The sequence below is a fragment of the Rissa tridactyla genome, chromosome 5 (assembly GCF_028500815.1).
Source record: "Rissa tridactyla isolate bRisTri1 chromosome 5, bRisTri1.patW.cur.20221130, whole genome shotgun sequence".
NCBI classification, from domain to species: Eukaryota; Metazoa; Chordata; class Aves; order Charadriiformes; family Laridae; genus Rissa; species Rissa tridactyla.
In genome coordinates, this window is record NC_071470.1 from 46434423 (window position 1) to 46455811 (window position 21389).

At 36.9% G+C, this 21389-nt stretch overlaps 1 protein-coding gene across 3 annotated transcripts in view; it reads right to left on the reverse strand.

The window, feature by feature from the left end:
- The window catches only part of GRIA2 (glutamate ionotropic receptor AMPA type subunit 2), a 93714-nt gene that overhangs the window by 51641 nt on the left and 20684 nt on the right, over window positions 1–21389 (reverse strand). For all 3 annotated transcript variants that reach the window (XM_054202578.1, XM_054202577.1, XM_054202579.1), the window contains exon 3: window positions 49–288. In XM_054202578.1, coding sequence (XP_054058553.1) covers window positions 49–288 — 240 coding nt within the window. The remainder of the gene's footprint in view (window positions 1–48; window positions 289–21389) is intronic.

A 21389-nucleotide genomic window follows, 5' to 3' on the forward strand; every position in this document is an offset into this window, starting at 1 on the left:
AAGATACACGTAGCAAACAACATGCAGATAAAAAGTACCACATCTTACCTCTGTCGCTGTCATACAAATACGCAAACTTGGTCCACTGATAGTATTCAATCAAACTAAGAAGAGCCCCCTTGAGATCAGGTCTCATCTGAATGACGAAGGGATGTGTTCCATCTGTTGGGAAGCTGGGAGTTATGAATGAGACATGAAGAGTCCCACAGAATGATGTTATGGTATTTACAGACTTCTTGTCATAGAATCCAAAAATAGCAAAGACTCCTCTTGAAAACTGGGAGCAGACTAGGAGGGAGAAATAAAAACAATTAGGTGGGAGAATTAAAAAAAATAAATATATATATATTGAAAACTCTATCATGTATATATTTATGACAAATAATGAAAATGTCTGATCACATAAATACCAGGAGAAAACAGTAATACTCTGCTATGGAGATCATTTGTTAGTTTTATTATCAATAACATAAAGCTTCTGCTAGAAAAAAACAACCAAGAATAAAAAAAATCAGAGATTTGGTTCACATTCCTAGACAATTAATTTAGAAATTAAACTCACCAAGTTATTCTTAAATTCAATTTATAATGTCAAGTATAGTCATGAAAACATCAATGGCAAATGTAATTTATAAAATGCGTCATTATGACCACACATAGTATTACAGAAATAGATAACTTTTTGTCACAAAAATAAATTGGCTTTGAGGTCAAGACTGACTGAGCTTTTTGCAAAAGACCTTAAATAATTTTCTATTTGGGGAAATATAAAGCCCAAACTAGAAGCAAATCTATTAATAGCAGAAAAGTAAGGAGTTGATCTGCTTTAAAACCCTTCCGTTTCAAGGCGTTATTTTAATTCCTGCTTTGAAGGACTCAGCAAAACCTAGTCCTTCTGGGTGACACTTGTGGTCATGCTGCAGAAAGAATAACCTCACAGGTGTAAATAACATGATGATTATTCACTTTTTATCACTGGAGACAATTCAAACCAATTGATGAATGCTACCGACCACCGCAGCCTGTGTAAAAGAGCTAGTTCTTCTGGGCTATTCTCTTCTTTGACGCTGCAGTCTATATTAGTGCCTAAATTCTAAAACCAGGGTACAGTAAGGAGATGTTCATCTCTGATTAATTCTCATTTATCACCTATGCATTCTTTGGTTTGCATATAGTCACCTTGAACAAGAGACATCCTTCTAGAGAAAACATCTAGTCAGCCTCATTGGAACCCCTGCTACACCTGACCTGTTTATAGATAGAAATCACAGTGTAATTGAAGCTAATTTTGCCCATCTATTTAGTGCACTAATCCTTGAATATAATTCACCTAAGGGCAAAAATAAGTTGACTTATTTTTAAAGTTTCTCAGATTTGAATATTTTCTCTTTTAGAGTTATCGCATCTTTAATTTTTTTTTTTTAAATATCATCCCTTTATGCCTGTTACTATTTATTGCAATTTTCTTTTCATGGCTTTGCCTATCTATCTTTGCTACCACAGTCATCTCATATACCTTAATTATTTCTATACTCCAATTAAAAGCACCTAAACAGTATGGGTGAAATTCTGAGTCTGCCAGTTTCAACAGTTCTCATCTATTAAGTTTAATTAGGTCAGAATTTCACCTCAGGTGAGAGAATACAAATGATTAAAAAACTTGATGAGTAATACCCCTTTATAAGAGAATGCTGCAGGTTTTCCAAAGCTAGGGTACAAGATGGTCAGACCTCTCCTGTTCCCACCGTAAATTGTTATGTCAAGTTACAATATTTATCTCAAATGTATTAAGGGTGTAGGGTATAACACTGCTCACGTTGAATAAAGGTTTCTGAAAAAGGCTGTGAATTTTCTGAATAGCTTTTCTGTTTTTGTTACCGGAATGCCAGTAGTGATTCCAAACCACTATGCTCTCACTGAGACAAAACCAGCTCACTACCTCCCCAGACACTCATGAACAATTGTTTCCCATCTGCAACGAAAGCTAAATACTTTCTGAACTTGCTACAACAAAGGCGTTAATGTCTCCTAATCCACCTTCAAAAATGCACATTAAAATAAAGCACCAGTTTACATTTGGATCCCTGGGCAAGAATTCTGGAGAAGACTGTTACTAGCACACTACTGTGATCTTCTCCGTTAAACCATTTTAATGCTGCATATAAGGTGACAGAGACAACACCAGTGTCATTCCAGGATCCCTGGGATCAGTATTGCTGACTCCTAGGATGCTACCACATCTCCTGTCACACTTACTGCTTTTCTTCAACCACCAGTCAAGGATTTTAGGCATAGATGAAATAACACTACCTACAACTGCCAAAAAATGGGGCCAGCTGCCTGCACCAGAAAATTTGAAAACCTTAGGCGATCCCTTCTCAGAAGCATCACTCCACCCCTAATAGAGAAAAGCCTGGGTCTTTCCAGCACTGTACTCCAGTCTCTGTCTCCAATCCTCCCCCATCCTTCCCTCCCCTCCTGACACCAGAGGATCTGGACCTGTCAGGCCTCAGCTAAATATCTTTGGGGAACGAAGTTCAATCTGCCCATGCTGTTGGGAAGTTTTAGTTAAGGCTCTGTCCTGGCTTCTGAACTCATGTAACGAAATAGATCTCAACTTCCATTTAAAAAACCACTACACTTGGAAAAGGAAAAAAAAAAATCCCCCCAAAATCATAGCAATGATTTGTAATGGCAAATACAAAGAGCCCATATTACTTATGCTAGGCTTCAAACACGAACTGGGATTATTTAAAGCTGGGTATGTACTGGATCTGGCTGGGATGGTGTTCACTTTCCACACAGCACCATATGGTGCTGTGTTTTGTATTAGTGTCCAAAACAGCGTTGCTAACACACCAGTGTTTTAGCTATTGCTGAGCAGTGCTTGCACAGCACCAAAGCTTTCTCATTTTCCTCTCTGCCCATCCCAGTGAGAAGGCTGGCGGTGGGCACGTAGTTAGGAGAGGACATAGGCAGACCACTTGACCCAAATTGCTCCAAGGGATATTCTGCGCCACATAACATCACGATCAGCCATAAAACTGTGGTAGAAGATGAAGAGGATAGAGAGCTCTGACTTACAGGTTGGCTGTTGCTGGAGACTCGATGGGCACAGGTCTGCTTGTGGGAAGGGGTAAGCGAGTGCCTTTGCATCACTTGGGTTTTCTCTTTCCTTCACTTACTAAAGTGTCTTTATCTTGATCCACAAGTTTTCTCACTTTTGCTTTTCCTATTCTCTCCTCTGTCCACTCTTGGAAGGGGGGAGTGAGTTGAGTGGCTGTGTGGGAACTTGGCTGCTGGCTGAGGTCAACAGGGTAAAAGGTGTTATTCTACCTTCCACCCACAGGACAGACCTGTTAATACCCCTGGCCTGTGCTTGGACTGCTGAAGGAGTTCTGTATTGCTTCAGTGATACAGACATGCACCCAGTTCACTCTCTTCAGAAGACAACTGCTATTTCAAACTGAGCACCCTCCCTGATACGGCACAAACCCACACTGCCTCTCTTCAATAGTTACTCACTGCCTATTGATTAGAGACACAGTTCTCTTGGATTAACACAGCTAACGGCTCTCCATTTTAGCGATCTTTACACCTGGCAAATCATCAGTCCTTACATATATATGCCGTCTTCTGGGGAAGGTAGGTAAAACTGGAATTTTGATCTCCTCTCCTGCACAAAGCGAGAGACATGTAGAAAGCACCACCTCTAGCAGGGAAAGTCAAGTCACTGTAGTTCTAGCTATTTACAGAAGCTGCAGCTTAACAGCTGAATTCTACACATGTGTCCACAGTACCAACAAACAGTATGATAAAAGCAAAAACATTTTATATTTTTGAAATTATTATGAAACCTGCCACACAGATACAAACTCTCGATTCAACCAGGGTCCCCTGGATGTGAGATAAAAACTCTTTCTAACACAAATCTTGAAAGTGAGGACATAACGCACATTAACAAATATTAAGCTATGTGGGTCATCCAGAAAATCAGGATCAACTTTAATCCATGAAAAAATAAATTTTCATCAGCAGTGACCGGTGTCACAGTTGTACGCTGAAGAACCTCAGTGCTGTGCTTTTGTACGTGAAACAAGTGGGAGAGCACCTGTGCCATGTAATAAAAAACTAGCTAAAAATGAGCTAAAATGAGACAAATGCTTGCATTTGTTTTAGGGCATTTGGTCTCTCAGGAGCAGGAGAAAAAAGAAGGGATTGTATTTCCAAATATATAATGGTGATCCAGTGGATAATGCAGAAAGTGTAATTGTTTTTGGCAGGATTCCCACCTTAGACCAAGTCTACAGTCATGTTGTTATGGCTGGGAGACATTAGTTTTACAGTGGTGAATCACAAGCTGTTCACAGTTATTAGATGAAAAAAAAATCATGATGATTAGGACTCAAGCCATTGAAACATGAAAGATATATTTTATTAAAGACATTAGAAGCAACTGCCAGGATTCATTTCTTTCAAGCTCTTCTATATGAATTTTTTTTCTTTGGGTTTATGTTGTCCTTTCTAGAATTAGTCAATGGCCTACTTAGCAACATGAAGGCAAGGATACAGTAAGTTCATTTTGTGATCACTTTTCTAGAGACTCACCTAGAATGGCAAATAACTGGGAATTCTAAGAAACAGGGTAAATAATTAAAGGTACCTGAGAAACAATTCCCAGAAGGTTTTGTAATAGCCGAGAATGAAATATTTATATTTGACTTATCCTTGTTCTTCTACTACTATGTTCTTCTAACATAGCTGGGCAAAAACCGAGTTTGCCCTTGTTTTCCACAACACTGAAAATGTGCCCTAGTCTTTTCTTACAAAAACTAGGGCCTAGACTTTTTCAACAGCAAAATTAAGCTTAAGCCTGCAATGAGAAATAGGTGCTTTGTCAAAGGAGGGCCAAAACTACTTTCTCAATTATAAACTCCTCCATTCTTAACTATGTCTGTTTCTTCTTAAACCTCCTTTTTACCATCATGCATTCAGACCTTTCTCTCAAAGTTTCTCCATTTCCGATCCCGTTTTGTGAATGAACTCAATGAATAGGCAGGATAATCTGATATTTGGCACTGTGGCTGTAACTGGTTCTCCAGAAATAAATATAGCAACATACATTCTTTGTCTCTCATCATAGAGAACATACCTCTGTGATGCATATCACATTATACCCAAGACTTAAAAAGTGCCAACTGAAGAGTACATTTGAAAATTCAAGATATAAAAATATTACAAATACACTTAGCTTTACACAATGAAGTGATGCCAGTTTAGGAATGATAGTTCATTTTCATGACTGAAGGACTGCATCTTTAGAGGCACAAAATCACTTAGAAATAGTTGCATTTGAATACATATGCTTAGAAACTATTCCTGATCAAGTCTTCCTAAGCCAAGATTTCCTTTCCAAAGGGAGAGTAATGAACCTAATTGTTGTTTACATTTGGGGACAATTAAATTGAAAAAATAAAATTAGCAAAATGCTCATTTAACTTACTGAAATAGATGTTTAATAATACCTGCATATGGGAAAGTTTACAAAAAGTTTTATTATGACTCTTAACATTCTTCTTACTTTTCCAAGTATTTCTATAATTTTATTTATATGAGAGTTTTGATACTTGGTTTCTGTCCAAAGATGAAAGTTTAAAATGACTGAGAAAGTATTTGCCATTTGGTGCTTAGATTTTAAGTGCTGTCTAGTATTAATGTTGCTTTATATGTTATTTTATAATATTAACGTGGTTTAGTATAGTTCTAACAAAACTGCTTCAATATTAACATAGGGAAATAAGTCTTCAGTGCATATTATTTAATCACACCCAATGATCATTCTCCTACTTCTAAGAGAAAGAAAATAAGGCACAAGTGTAAAGAAAGAGTCAAGCACTGCCTCTGCAAAAGAGGACCAAAACACAAAGAAAACACTAATTGGTCTGAAAAGTTGATAGATGAGTCAGAAGTAGTCGGGAACAAGACACAGAAACCAAATGCCCAGTTGGTAATTTCAGCTTCTGAAAGGCAACATTAAGAACAGGCAGACAGTAGAAAGGAACCACAAACAATAGATGGAACAAAAGTAGCAAAAAATAAGCAAGAACCACAGCTGCCAAAAGAATTCACATATGATTGAAACTGCATCAGAAAATCATTATGAAAATAAAAAACAAAATGGATTGCTTCCAAAGCCATTAAGAAAATTGCAGCATAGCAGAAAGCATATTGTATACACTTTTATAGACTAAAGAATTTTTTTGTAGTAATGTTATATATAATCTCCATGGACTGTTTTACTCATTCAGATTATACTATTACCTTCTAGATTTGAGGGGTAAACTTCTCTTCACGAATAGTGAATAACACATAGGGAATCACACAAGTCCATCCAAAGTGTTATTTAGAACCATGAAGGAGTAGGTTTTTAAACAGATGAAGTTACTTTTTCTAGGGCCATGGTAAACTAACTAAAATTGGGAAAAAACAGTTCCCTAAAGCTCAAAGAAGAGCGTAATAACCAAAAGATAAGACAATGGACTAAAGCCTCATGCTAGGATTCAATAAAACATGGACACAGAAACCAAATAAAAGCTGGCATTTTAAAATCCCAAGATATCTTTTACCAAAGCCGAGAGGCAAATCAATGCCAATTAAAACATCAATGGCAATCAAGAACTGAAAATATGCTATACTTCTGGATAACAAAACACTGAATTACATGAAAAAGGCCTTCCTTTTTGTCTCTTTTTGCTATTTTTAATTACAAATAAATGTGGATTTTTATCTTATTTTGAGCATTTAAGAAAATCAGCATGCCTGGAATTATAGCCATTCAATACTGATCTAAACAGTGTATTTTCCTCTCTGCAGATTGTGCGTATATATATTGTGGTGAAAAAAACCAGACCTCGCTGGGAAAGATAAGCATCGAATGTCGAGCTCACATACAACAACAAAGAATGAAGTGGACCTCAGAAATACTTGAGCGATGAATTCTTCACCTGTACATCACCGTTAAAGCACAAAACACAACTCAGAGCAACAACCAGGCAGTTAGCAAACAAACAATCCATAACAGAAAGGGGGCCTCAGTTTTGCAGAGAGACGACTAGAGAAATTCTCACAGCCTCAGAGAGGGAAGAAAGCAAAATTTAAATCCTGAGGCTGGAATGTCTGTAGAGGACCATTATGGTGGAGCAAGTACAAAGGACGTTTTTCCACCTTTTCTGGCAGAAATGTGGTCTTCAGTTATTGCTATGACCTGAACTGTTTGTTCAGAGATCGGAACCGAATGGAACTTTCCACACCATGTTATTAGCAAAAGTAGCTTTGATCACTGTGCAAAATTACAGTCAAAACCTGGGTTGCTGCAGTACGAAACAAGCTCAAAGACCAGAGAAGAGGTAGATTAATCTATTTCAACCAGTCAATCATACTTCACACTGAGGAAAGAAACTTTGTGCCAATATGGGATATACTAAGCAAGCACAAAAAAGCCTTGGAGAAGTTAGTGCCCATCTGTTAGGAACGTACACGACGATATGGCACAGCTTCTCTCTATGCTAATGCTGCCATAATGAAGGTGGTAAATAAACATCATGTTCAGACTGAAACAACAGGTCAGAAAAACAGTCTGTTTCAATGACAGTTGTGTTCAATTACACATTGCTTGGCTGTGTACTGTAAGCATTTGAAAATCTTTTTCATGGCTAGGACAATCGCCATGATGCAAAAGAAATCACTGCAAACACCGCTGAAAGAATCATGTTCAAACAATTATGCTTTTACAAATAAAATAAGATTCCTGTAATAAAATTAAAATGCAATGCAAGTCTTCTCATGAAAAAAATTGCTCACGTTCCGCACAATTCTTACACAGCTCTTCCCAGAACTATTAGGATCCTAGTGTATTTGTCTAAATCCCCATTAGTCCCAGCTGAAGGAGATACAATGCTTCCTGAACCCTGAATCTGGTGACCTGGCAACTCTGATAAATAACAGAATTATAACTTTATCTTGTCTCCAAAAAACTATTGTCTCCAAAATCAGGACATTCTTCAGGAAGCTTCTCTCCCCTGTCTCCCTTCTTTCTCTCTTCCAACGCCCCCCAAATAAAAACCATGTCATTTCCATTTAATTACATAAAATTTATTTCCTTCAAATCTAAGAACTCACCTTGCAAATCTGCCTGTCTGGCTTTCTGTGTTTGTACCTTTCCCAAAAATTACAACCTTGCAGTAACACAAAATTTTGAGTGTCCGACAAATTATTACCTCCTAGTTGCAGAAGTAGATAATCAAATCTAAGAAGAGACTCTTGGCTATTCAGAGCTATGCTGCAAGTCATGGAGAAGTCAGCTCTTTCAGGGCCAGGCTCTCAGTTTGTGCAATCAGTATATATAATTCTACTGAATTTAACAGAGCCAATATAATTTACCCCAATTAAAAATGTGGCTCTCAACTTCTAGCATGACCATTATCACAAACTTTTCAAACCAGAAGTGTTATATACAACAGAACACTCATCAACTCCTCTTCCCCTTAATCAGCATTAATGACATGTAGAAAAGGGATGTTTCCAGCAAACCAATCACCTTCCAGTTCCCAAGAAAATGTCATTGTGTAAAACTGTGTATATTAAAACTTGTAAAAGGATTTGGAAAGAGACAAAATTAACTTGGCAGGTGCAACTACTTTTGTTAAAATGCTGGCAGATTGGGATTCAATTTATGAAACTAGTTTTTGTTTTCTTGAGCTAGAAGGGCCAACAGTCACTCCTAAACAGATTGCCTAACATTGCCTGATAACACCTTACACCATCTAAAAGGAAACATGGTTTCAGCACTGAGTTTCTCTGTTAGAAGGATAGGGACAGCTATGAGAAAATACTGAGGCTGACTCGTAAAAATACTAAAAAAAATTAGAATAAATCTTAAGGAAACTGCGGTATGGAATAAAGAGGATTTCCTGAGGCAGAGAAGGTATAGCAGAAAACATGCCAGTAATCCGTTACTCTCAGAAGACTTCATACTACATTTTTAAAGGCACAAACTGTTATTTTCCAACTGGTCATTTGTGACCCACCATACACATTATTCTGAGAAAGTGAGATGTTTAGTCCTAGACATTTATTGCCTACATATCTCTCTCCGAAATGATGCAACTGGGAGTCTACTTCCTTCACCCAAGGCAGTCGAGCCTACAGCCTGTCACTCCAGCCCAGCCCGCGCTGTAGCACACAGCCATACTGCAACGACCTGTCATACCTATCCCAAGGTCTCAGTCCCTGCAGATGTCTCAACCTGACTTTAAAATAAATCATCTAACTAAAAATTTTGGCATAATCATACCTCTGCGGAGAGAAATATCTCACACAAACTGATGATTAAATGTAACAATAAGCAAGACAAGAGACCTTGATTTCCCACGGTGCCTTGGGTCTAACAGCTTCTACCCCTCAAAGGAAAAATGATGGGCTCTTCCACCTGTAACAACCTCCACCCAGTATTGTTCCAACCTAAACCACTCACCCACAGCAAAGGGTGGCTTATACTTGTGACTTTTTTGGTGGCTTTTTAGGCTGCACTTCCAGACATAGTCTAATTTCCTGTAATGCTTTGTGGATTTGTAACATTCATTGGGATAAACAACTGTTAACGTAATTGCCAGGCTTTATTTGTATTTACAAATGGTCTAACACATCACACTTCCTATCTGCATGCCCCATTTTTCAATTACTGTAGAAGTAACAGAAACATTATTTATTTGTGAAGTATTCAAATACCATTCAATAGACATTACTAGTAATACAAATCACAAAAGCAGTAAAATCCTCTTAATTGGGACACCCTAGTGAACAGCTTACCAGCCTGATGATATGACTTTTTTAATTAAGAGAAGAAGTTATTCAAAAATAAAACAGCATGGGGAGCTTTAAGGTGATAAAGTAAAATAAGCACTCCTTGCAAACACAGGAAGAAAACTGGTATTCCTTGCCTCTCCTTTGTTAGCTCCTTTACTCTTTAACAACTTGATGCATTTCAAAATGCATTGAAAGTTTTAACTTTTTAGGTCCTATTTAGGAAAATTCAGTTTAGCACTGGTGGAATAAATTCTTGTTAATCCAAACTTACAAACATGTGCTAAAGCATATCATTACCATTTACTTTAACAAAGCAATGATTCATCCTTCAAAGTGGAAAATATTACAATATATGCTTCACTGTGACTGAAATTACAGTTCCAGTTTATTTCCTCCTGTGTTCAGATTTCACAGGAGTGGGGCTAATTAGCTTAGGTGAAGTTTTACACTGTTGAAGTTTCACCCATGTTACCTGAGCTAATCTGAGCACCTACATTGTACTGCATGATGTATGTATACAGACATGCACATATACTGCATCAAACTAAAAATAAAATCATTTATAGAGGAAACCTGTCCAACGTCTAAAACACTGTGAAAACATGTGCTCACTCAGCACTGTGATAGCGTCTGAGGGTCACAGTTTCTAGGCTTTCAAGTTCTCTACGGCAAACCTCTTGCTATATTATATATGTTCTCTCACTGTATAAAAATTTTGCAGAGGCTTGCAAGATCACTAGATTGGGCTTTATAAAAATATGTCATTCACCAACACTAACTGCTGTTTCTGTGGTGAGCCCAAGCCATCACCAAAAAAACCCAAAAGGAAAGACACTGTATGGCCTTACAGTTTCAAACCATACCTCTTTAGCTGAACAAAGTAGATCTCAATGTCAGGCAACTGTCTGCCATGCATACGACATGAGTAACTTGTTTTTTGAAAATGACCTTTTTCACCATAAGAATTTGTTTTTATCCTTTAAAACTTTATCATAATTTAACTGAGATAAACAAGCATTAAAATATTTACCAACACTATTTAGTAAATGCTATTTAGTAAACATGCTTTAGTTAAGCAAAGAAAGCTTTGCAATTTCCCTTGCTAATAGTCACCTGAAATTGACCCTGTTTATTATGAGCTTCTAGGCACAGATTTAGTCAAAACAATGGGTTTTTCCAGTCACATTTACATCACAGAAATGAAAATCCACTTCTCCTTTGTATCAAATATCAGAAAAAATTATTCAGTACAGTGTCCTTCCAGAAAACTGCAGGTTCAGGGAGATGCATCAACTTAAAGCAGACGATAGTAAGTCCCCTAGAAATAGATTACTGCCATTAGAAAAAATAACACCTGCACTGCACATCAAAAGGCCAGACTAAGGATCTAGTCTGAATGCCCCAGCCACTTGGAGACCTATTCATAGCATATACTGTGCTCTGATCATTCGTACTGTGCCTTTAACTACGTGTATGTTAGCAAGCACTGCACTGCCCTAGAAACCCATCTGTAGAATGCAAAATTGGTATTGAAGATTGAATATATGGGTTTCAGGGGTTTTACTTTGGGCTAACTTTAGGTCATCCCCATGGACTAAATGCCCAGTAGCAGTTTGGGTGCATTGGTGGAACTCCAGAAACACATCCTCCAGTGGAGTTTAATTAAATAAAGAAAAGTGTTCCATGTGCTCCTAAACCACTCCATAATGAGAAGCAAGCAGCAGAGTCAGGATTGATTAGGAAGTTTCCTTCAAAAAAAAACATTCTTAATCCAAACCGAATCACTCGCACCCATGTATTTTCAGCAGGTATAAAAAACACATCTCCATTTGGACAGAAGTAAAATTTGATATGATGGCATACCACTAGAACTGGTTATGTTGTGCTGCGTAAATTTAGTGTCAATTGAGTATTTCAGGCTCTTTCACTGACAACATTCTAAAAAGGAGTTTTACCCCAAGAAAAGAAGTATTGAGCTTCAAGACTTCTTTATCTCCCAGTCCTTACCAGGTACTTAATTTTTCAGACTGGTATATGAATAGGTTACACTAGCTCACACACCAAAAAAAACCCAAAAAACCCCCCCAAAAACCCCAAACAAACAAAGAAGATACTCTGTTTACCCATGCTGACATCTTGCACAGTCCTACTCTTAGTGTCTGGTTTGGTGTTTTGTTCGAAGTCCTAATTGACTGAAATAATCCTAAATGCATCACTTTCCAAGGAAATACTACCACTCTTCTCTCCTGTTACCTTTAAAAACTCACGACTTTCAAAGAAGTGTCATGATTTGGGTGTCTGTTTCATGAAGTTAACACCAGATACTGGAAAATTCTGGAAATCATTGTAGACTGGTTTGTTATACTTACAAGTGGCTATTTAAAATTTCTAGCGCAAGCCAGCTCTGTGCATCGCATAGAGAGTAGTCCGGTCTTGAATAATTAGACTTCAGAGCTATAAAACACAACTGAGCTCCTACAGTTAAAAAAAAAATAAATAAAAATCGCTGTGCCTCAGCTCTACTAACATCCGCTGTTACTTTTGGCAAATGAAACTGGTTTTATTTGTAGATTGAAAATATTTCTTGCCTCCTCATAGAAATACCAGAATGATAAAAGTTTTGAATGACACAGGCATTATTCTTTCATTGATGAAAACCACAAATTTCATAGCTAAGAAACAACAGCTTGATCAACTGCTGAAGTTCAAGTTAAAACAGCTCTATCCTAATACTGAAGGGAAGAATATGCTTTCTAGTGTTTCCCCTACTTGAAATTCAGTAGCTATTTCAAATTTTTGATAATAGGCTTGAGGTGTTTGTATGCTTGCTTGTTTTGGTGTTTTTCCATAGTTAGATGGGGAAGCAACATTTAGATTATTCTAAATTATGATTATTAAAAATATTATTTATCTCTATAAGCCACACTTACTGTATTTAACTGGAATGCTACCCATATTATGATAACTTCGTTAAGGACAATCTAGTGTCTCACACTGTTTGCTCGGAGTAATCAGTTTTTGCACATACAGCATTCTAATGCATACAGCGTCAGGCTTTTAAAACAGCTTCTATAAATACACCCGATCAGCATGTAATGCAACAAAATACAGCATTTTGCAACAGCATATGGCATGCAAAGCAGTGAAGTGAAGGGCATGCCTAGATCTCAGCTGTGGCATGCCACCTAGTTTGTTCCATAACATTTATTTAACCATATGGCTCATCCTAGGTGGCAAGCCACCACTAAAGCACAGGGGTGTGTGCGTGTATTCTTTCACTTGAATTCATGACCCATGCGATAAAGCTGAAATCAGCTCTTTTAATCACATATTCAATTTCAGTTCTGTTGTATAAATTTACTTAGGGTTTACTACAAGAAACAAACAGAAATTCTGCATAACACCTGCGTATGACAAAATACCTCATCACATTAAGTACCATTTAAAAACATTTATCTTTGGAGTACAAGGCTTGATCTGAGGCTCATTGAACGTCATACAAACCACAGAACAAGGATGATGCATTTAAAAGCACAAGTTTGCAGTGTCTGACCAACAGCAAATGGATTCTCCAACTTCCTCTGAAACAAAGTCACCATGATGGAATTAAAATCTCATTTATTCTGGCTCGCTTGTCAGTGAGGCAAAACTGAAAGTTTCAGCTCACTGGTTCTCTCCAGTCGTGGCTCTTCCAAGGTTCTTATTTAAGAACTGCTCTGCCTGTGAACTAGATCCTCACCATTAACACAGTCTTTCTCCCTTCTTTCCACCTTGCTAGAAGCAATCTGCTTCAAGAAGTTCTCTGAGCTTACTAGGCTTCGTCCCCTGAAGGGCCACAAATAGACAGAAAGGCTTCTGTATTTCAGACAATCACTGCCAATTTGTTACAGTATCACAGGTACCTTCTAATGAGTCACAAATCAGAAAAGGCTCAAACACATAAAGACCTTTTTGTTGCTCTCTATATTAAGGCATGCTAAAAATGTTGTAGATCACCTAGCTGAATCTATTACATAAACCACTATTGGGATTTCCCTTCCCCCTGCCCCAGCTCTTTCACCTTTTCATCAAGCATCTTTTTTTGGAGATACTGTGAAATGCCATGCCCTGAAAATTGGAAGTGCCTCAGTTCATCCCCTATGAAACACAGAAAATAGATAAAGCCAATTTCAGAGTTGTCCTGAGCAGAGCTGGCATTTCAGTACCTGAAATTACCACTGGAAATATTTGCAAGAACCACCATTTTATTATACAAACATATGAAATACAGTAACAGCTTAATCTTATTCTCATTGGAGTCATTGGAAGTTTTGCTATTTACTGAAACAGGAAGCAGATCAAACACAAGAAGCTTAATAATCCAAGCTCACTCACCATTGTGCAAATAGCACTCGACTAATTCAAGGTACTATTGTAACATACAGAATGCCTCTGCGCAGAAAAAAGCGAAGCCTCACTCTTCACAGGGATAGAAAACTTTTCTGGCACAGAAAGTCTGGGGGCAATCCATTGCGCCTCGGTGTGCCAGTGCTGGTCAAAGAGCTACAGGATGGGGCTCTGTGCCCAAAACACTCTCAGCCATCACGGCTCGAGGCCCCAAAAAACTCACCACCTTGCAGTGGTGAATCAAGTAAATCCCATCGAAAATGTTATTCTCCAGTCAGCTCACTGAAAAACAATGATTCTATACAGCATCAGGCAGAGCAATTCTGTGCATAGATATATTTGCTTTTAATGAATCCAGAACACAGTTGCATTTTTATAGTCTTTAGCTTTACTAAGATATTTTATGTAACAGCGAGAATAAATTTGTGTAGACCATGACAACTAACAGAGGAGATAATGTACATTTTGCTGCTATTTTCTGTCAAATAAATGCTAGGCAAATACCTCATCAACCCTTACTATGGAGACAGACTGACAGAATGGTACAGAAATTTTGAACCTTTATAAGATACTTTAACCATATGTCTCGGTCAATTTATATGCAGATCCCTTCCCTCAGCAGAACTTTTTTGCACCAACTGTTAGCCCATATTGTTGAACTGAATCCAGTACAACAGGAGTGAATACAGGAACTATTCCCTTTTAATTTGAATGGTGATAAAAATGCAAATCAAATAAAAGTATTTTTATAGCAGCCTGCAGGTTTTATATGTAGCTGGCAAATCATAAAAAGATGCATATTTACAGGTTTGTTTTTTTAAAAAATACAAGAGTTACAGATAAAAAAATATAGTTAAGTAAACTGACTGTAAATTTAAATATAAATCATATAGTATCTTGAAAGCTGATGTGAAAAAGAACAAGGGAAAAAAAAAAGGAAGAAAACCAAATGCTTCTGGAAGTCAGAAGTAAGGCACACCCTTTTCTGTTTAATACAGTATCCTTAGGCTTGAAGTCACTACCTTAAGTATCTTAAAAATCATGTAAGTAGAAAACTTTTGTTTGTGGAAATTGTGGAAAATTATGCTACCCTAACATAAAAATCAAGTTTGTTTTCATGACTATGAAATCTGCATGCAATGCATAAGATATGTGTATGCTTTTTATATTCAAAAGACAATTCAAACATGTTTTCAAAGTAAAGGGACTACTTTTTATTTGTTTCTAATTACTTAGGTAAGTAGAATGTATATTAAAATACTGCAGATGTATCATTCATTATATAGTTGCTAATTTCAAAGGAAGTATGCATTTTTTGTGCTTAAAAATATAAAATATTTTATATTGCTTTTGCTACTAGTTTAAAAATGTAGAACTTGCTGTAAAATATGATAGTTAGGTACTTAACCTAAAAATAATTATTTGCCATAAGTAGGCCCAATTACACGAACTGTCAGCGAAAAACAGTATTTCATTTCACACGACAATGCCAAAATTGATTAATAACCCTCAGTGTAAAATAAATTTCAGAACAATATGGAGCAGGGATCCAACATAAAAGGTTAAGCAACACTGTTGATGGCAAAAAGTTTAATCCGCTTCACACAAATATGGGAGATAAATTACTTCGTTTATGCAAATGTAACTATTCATAGCTTTCCTTGACAAATTCAAGTGACAACCATGAAAGTCAAATTTTGAGCAAGTACCTTAGGCAAAGGATATCTCAAATATGATTTCTCTTTTATTTTAAAATGCCACTTGGCCTGTGTTTATCATACATACTCCATTAAAAAGCTTACTCTATCTTGGATTCCGTTTGGGGGATGATTTATTCAAAGAATGGTGTAATGGTTAATTTTCTTTTACTGTCAACTTCTTTGTTTGCCCTTTTAAATTTTTTCAGTCCTTTCTGTTATTACCATGGTAGCGCTGCAATAAGTGTTGATTTCTAAGCTGTCCACATGGCCAACTTTTTGATCAGATTCAAAAAAGTTACTATCAGTTTTGAACAAAATCAAAGGAGATGACCAAGACTGCAAAAATCTCGTCTAAGTCACTGTCCTTCAGGGGCAGGACCATGTCTGTGACCCACTGGCGTTTCCTACTAGACACTTCCATCAATCACGAAGGAGTCTCACGTCCACTGTGGAAGCTAAGCAATGAAAGCTGTAACATTAAATTACATATAGTACATGAAAATTCTCTTTAGGCACTAACACACAGAAATGAAGAGGGTTTAGTTCACCAGACCATTCCCTTGTTGGGAGGTTTTAAAAGGCACACTAATTTTATGACTTTAGCTAAGCCATCCTAATTTTTTTGGATTATGTCTGCATAGACAATCTCAGAGTTTCAATCACTGCAAAAGGAAAGACTTTTAACCTACACATTATCATTAATGGATGCTAAGCTGCAGTTACTGTACAGTATCAGTAACACCTTTTACACGGTGGGTTTTTATGTGTAAGTCCTCAGTAACTATTCTTAAAAGAGGTATTTGGAAAAATAATCCCCCTCCCAGTACCTTAAAATAATAGGTATCCTTAAAAAAAAAAATCAAATCAAAGAACTTGTATTCATAGAGTTATTACCAGCACAAATTGTACCAGAATTAATGACACTCTTTTGATTATGACAGTATAACTCTCCTGTAGACACTCTTATTCTGGAATACTACTTAAGAAATAAAGCCTTCACCACAAGTAAAAAAAAAAATTAGCCGAAATATTAAACTTGCTTTCAAAGGCTGTAATAAAGGCCAAACAGTCATAATATTAATTAGTGGACTAAAAGCTACATCAATGCAGTATAGCATAGACCAAAGAAAACTTGTGCCCTAATGTTCTCACAGAAGACACTACAAACTTCCGTGTTTTTTATTTTTTCAGTACCATCAGATGTACCTTATCACACTCCACAACGTGAGGACGCTTCTGACAAGAGTGACTGAGCTAATACAACTTTCTACAAGTAAAGAAGGAAAAGCCACAAAAGAAAGGCAAAACTGTTAATTGCAAAAGGAAAGAGGGAGGCAGATGAAACAACTAAAAAAAAAAAAAAAAAAAGAAAAAAAAAATCAGTGAAAGGTAAAGGCAAAGTCAAGGAAAAACTATTGTAAAATCACCACTGGAAATGTGGGATTTATCCAGTTAAAGGACTTCACTGAACATTTCTTACTGTTTTCTCATGGCAAAGAGCTTAACCGTTGAAGGTGTCCCTTTTCTCTTTCTGTACTACAGCTAGAAAGAACGCTGTGTCATTGCTGACAAGCTGCAGTTCTCAGAGGTGTTCTTCAACTGCAAGTCCTACATACACTGCTTTTCTATCTCCCTTTAATATGGCATGACCTCAACCACTTTCAGTTTCAGCACCAAAAGTTGCCCACCCCTACAATTCTTTGCCCCTTGAATGGTCAAGGACCTTGGCAACTAGCATTTGTAATTATCTGAAACTGTGCAGAACTTTTACTATTTGATAATAGTATCGAGCATAAGGAAGTCTTTGCTTTACAATACCGGAAGAGACTAGTCTGTGCCATGATGCTAACATCATCTAGATGTTCACATAAGGCACCAAACACTCAATCCAAACACTGGCAGGTCAGTCAGAGGAGAAAAGGAATTGTTTTTCAATGGTCCTTTGGGAAGACAGGGCTCACAGTGAATTTGTCACTTTCTGGTATGTTGCCTACACTCAAAAAAAAAAAAAGTATTAAATACTTAGAGGACCTATGGGAGATGAAGTCATTGTGAATGACAGTCTAGTGCATGGCAGTCTCAGAAGGAACCCATCAAAGCTCTTCAAATTCTAACTCGCAAGTTGTGAGCTGGCAGTGCATGCGAGCTTTTACCGCATCACAGAAAAATGTAGATCACTTTGGAGCAAGCTAATGACAAAGAGAGTCCATTAGGTCAAATGCAAGCACTGTGAAAGAGGAAAGCAGGTAGGAGCATCATCAACCCTGTTAAGTAGCATAAGAAATGCTAAACTCCCTGTCGACATTTTTATTGACATTTACAGAAATTTGCAATGAGTCTATGAAAACTACAAACTAGGGAAAAGGAAAAGAGAAGCAATGGCTACTGTTGAACAGTGTTCTCAACAGGGTTTTCCAAAATGTAAAGGCTGTATCACCCTTTAATCCAAAGTAAAATATTACAACAACAGTAAGGAACTACCATCAAATGCAACCGCACAAGAAGGACTTGGGGGATACAGATAGAAATTCCAGTGATACATACACTGAGAAAACTAACACCCATGCAGCAACATTACACTTAGATCAAAAACCAGAAATATCCACTGCTTCGTTGTCCGGCATTCCATTAGCACGCACATGGCAGCACTGCAACATTTCTACTGATCATCTCCCTGGCAAGCCACTAGCATCTACAATGCCAAGAGTTCAGTGCATGATCTTAGAGATACAAATGTATGACCTTAAAGTGAAATATATTCTGGGGAGAAATTCCTGTCTGAGATGTTCAGTCATTCCATTTTCTAGACAGACCAAATAAAAGGAGAAGAAAGCTACAGAGATGTGAAGTTGCTATTACAAGATGCCTGCTGGCATCTGAAAATAAACTAGCAGAAAAACAGAATAAATGAGACTTGAGGCAAGCAACTCTTTGAAGAGAATAATGAAGTGATAAATAAAAACAACACATTTCCGGACTAACCAGGCACTTCAAACTTAAGAAAAGGATTGAGAGCTAAGGTTAAACTAATGGGGAAAAGATTAAGAGTAGCTCAAGGAAAATCTGTCCAAATATTCTGGAAGATATGGGCAACTGATCTGTTTAAACCTAGAGGAAATCAATGACCGTTGACTTGGATAGCTGATGAAGTAATTTAACAGGTACACCTTCTGCTCCTCTTTCTCATGTCATCATCACAGGGTGAATTCTGACCATTGGGTCAAGATTATTTACTATATATACTTAGCTTTGAGAGAGAAGTTTAGCAATTAAAGCATCTATTAATGATGTGATATCCAGGAACACAGATTTGACACATTTAATTCAAGCCCAATTACAAACAGTAATACTAAGAGGATAGAATTGGTCTTTTTCATATCTCTTTTCTGTTTTACTGTCTGCTCTGTCTTTAGTGATCCTTGTGAAACTTTTTAATTAGCTTCCATTTAGAAAGAAGGACGTAAAAATTAATTTCCCCAAGACAGAATTATTATTGGTGGAAGTTTAACATGGGGTTTGTTAAGTCTAAAAATGGAACTTGAATTAGGAGGAAAAGAAAGCTTGAACTTGTATTCTCCCATCTTACCCCATCATTTCTTTATAGATTGCAGAGTATTTCTTTACCTCTGTCTTTCTATACACAGGAACCTACTATCCTTTGCATCACCATCTCACCCGAATAAATTAAACTTCATTTTTATCTAATCATTAGATACTGTATCACATCAGAATCATCCTGGAAGCATGAATCTCATATGAACCCTGAACTCATTACACTCCTCTTTAGAAAACCAGTCATTCTCCTGAAGTAATATCTCAAAGTACTGCTGATCAAATGAGTCCCATTTTTGTATAATAAATGTCTCACAATCAGTACAGTGTCAAACCCGTTTTGAAGCTGCTCCTCCTATGCAGAGGCTGCAAAACTTTGTTTTAAAAACAAGTATGCTATAATCTTAACTATAGGTGTTCTAGTGCATACCGAAAGCAAATATTTAAGACAAAATATTGCCTTTTCCCTGCCCTGCAATTAGAGAGACTACAATAGAACTTCTACCAGTTAGCCTTAAACTGATTATACCACCAGAGATTTGGTCTGAATTAATATTACAGAAAAATGACAACAGATGCTTGCAAAAATCAGTGCCTTTGAACAACTACATGTCTGCAACGGCAACAGAAACAGAATTTCTGGTTCCTGACAAATTATATTCAGGTACTGGAAGGAGGACAACTGGATAAGATTACAACATCCCCCTCTAAACAGTGTCTTTATCTTGTTTAATCAGTGCTCTCCATTTACAAATAAACTTAAAGTATAAATACATTTGAAATTAAATGTTATAAATTCAGTTCTAGTTATACATTATTTAATGATTTTTATTTTTAGGATTTCTTTTATTTTTTGTTAAGTAACCATTGATTTTATTAATAGGATTGGAATTTGTGGCTTACTATGTACTTTCTTCTGCCACATGTCTCAGATAAATTAGTTGATTTCTGATCTTCAGGGAGATGGAAACAATAAGGAAGTAATAGGTTGGTCAATCAGTCGAGGACAAAAGGGAATAGTAGTTCCCATACACAAACCGCAATGTAAAAGAGAGGCAAAGCACCTTAGGTAGAAAGCCTGGCTCTGTAACACGCACCATTTTCAATACGCATATCACTGCATAACACTGGATTCACACCAGTTCCTCATTGATCAAGATGTATTTTAGCTTTGCTTCTGCTTATCATCTAACAGTTACTGTATTTTTAAATTTCTGGTCATTTAAGACCATCTCAGTTTGATAAAAGCCTACACGCTACTGACCAAAGAATATTCTGTTTCTCCCAAGACTAGATGCACATAATTTAATCAAACTTTCTTTAATAAACACCACTAATACAAAATAGCAATTAATAGCAGGACCAATCAGTCCGCCATTGAGTGAAGTAATCTCCTCACCCTCTTTTGGAGCGAGCATAATCTGGCAACTGAAGTAACAAACTTGAGAACCGAAGTTTTCTTCTACTACTGAGAAGTTGCTGACACAGGAATCAGCTAAACTCTGTAATTTTCTCCTTTACATTCATTAATCAAGGTTAATATCACAAAATTTACGCTGTCTAACTTTCTGCTGGGTCAAACAAAGACTATTGGTAACCTAATCAGTGGTCTATGGAAGAAGTCTATGAAAATACCAAAAATAATCTGAGTTCTTCCTAGACAATGAGAAATGGAACCAATCTGGTTACTTGCAACATCCTCCTCAGGACTGATTCCTTCATACCCATAACTGATATACAGCCACCAGTACAACCAGGAAAATACAAAAGTTACTTATGTCAACAAGAGAAGGATGATAAAGTACTATTTCCATTCATCATAAAATAAGCAGTAAGTCTATTATTAAAATGAAAGTCATTATTAAAATGACTCACAATCCAGTTACA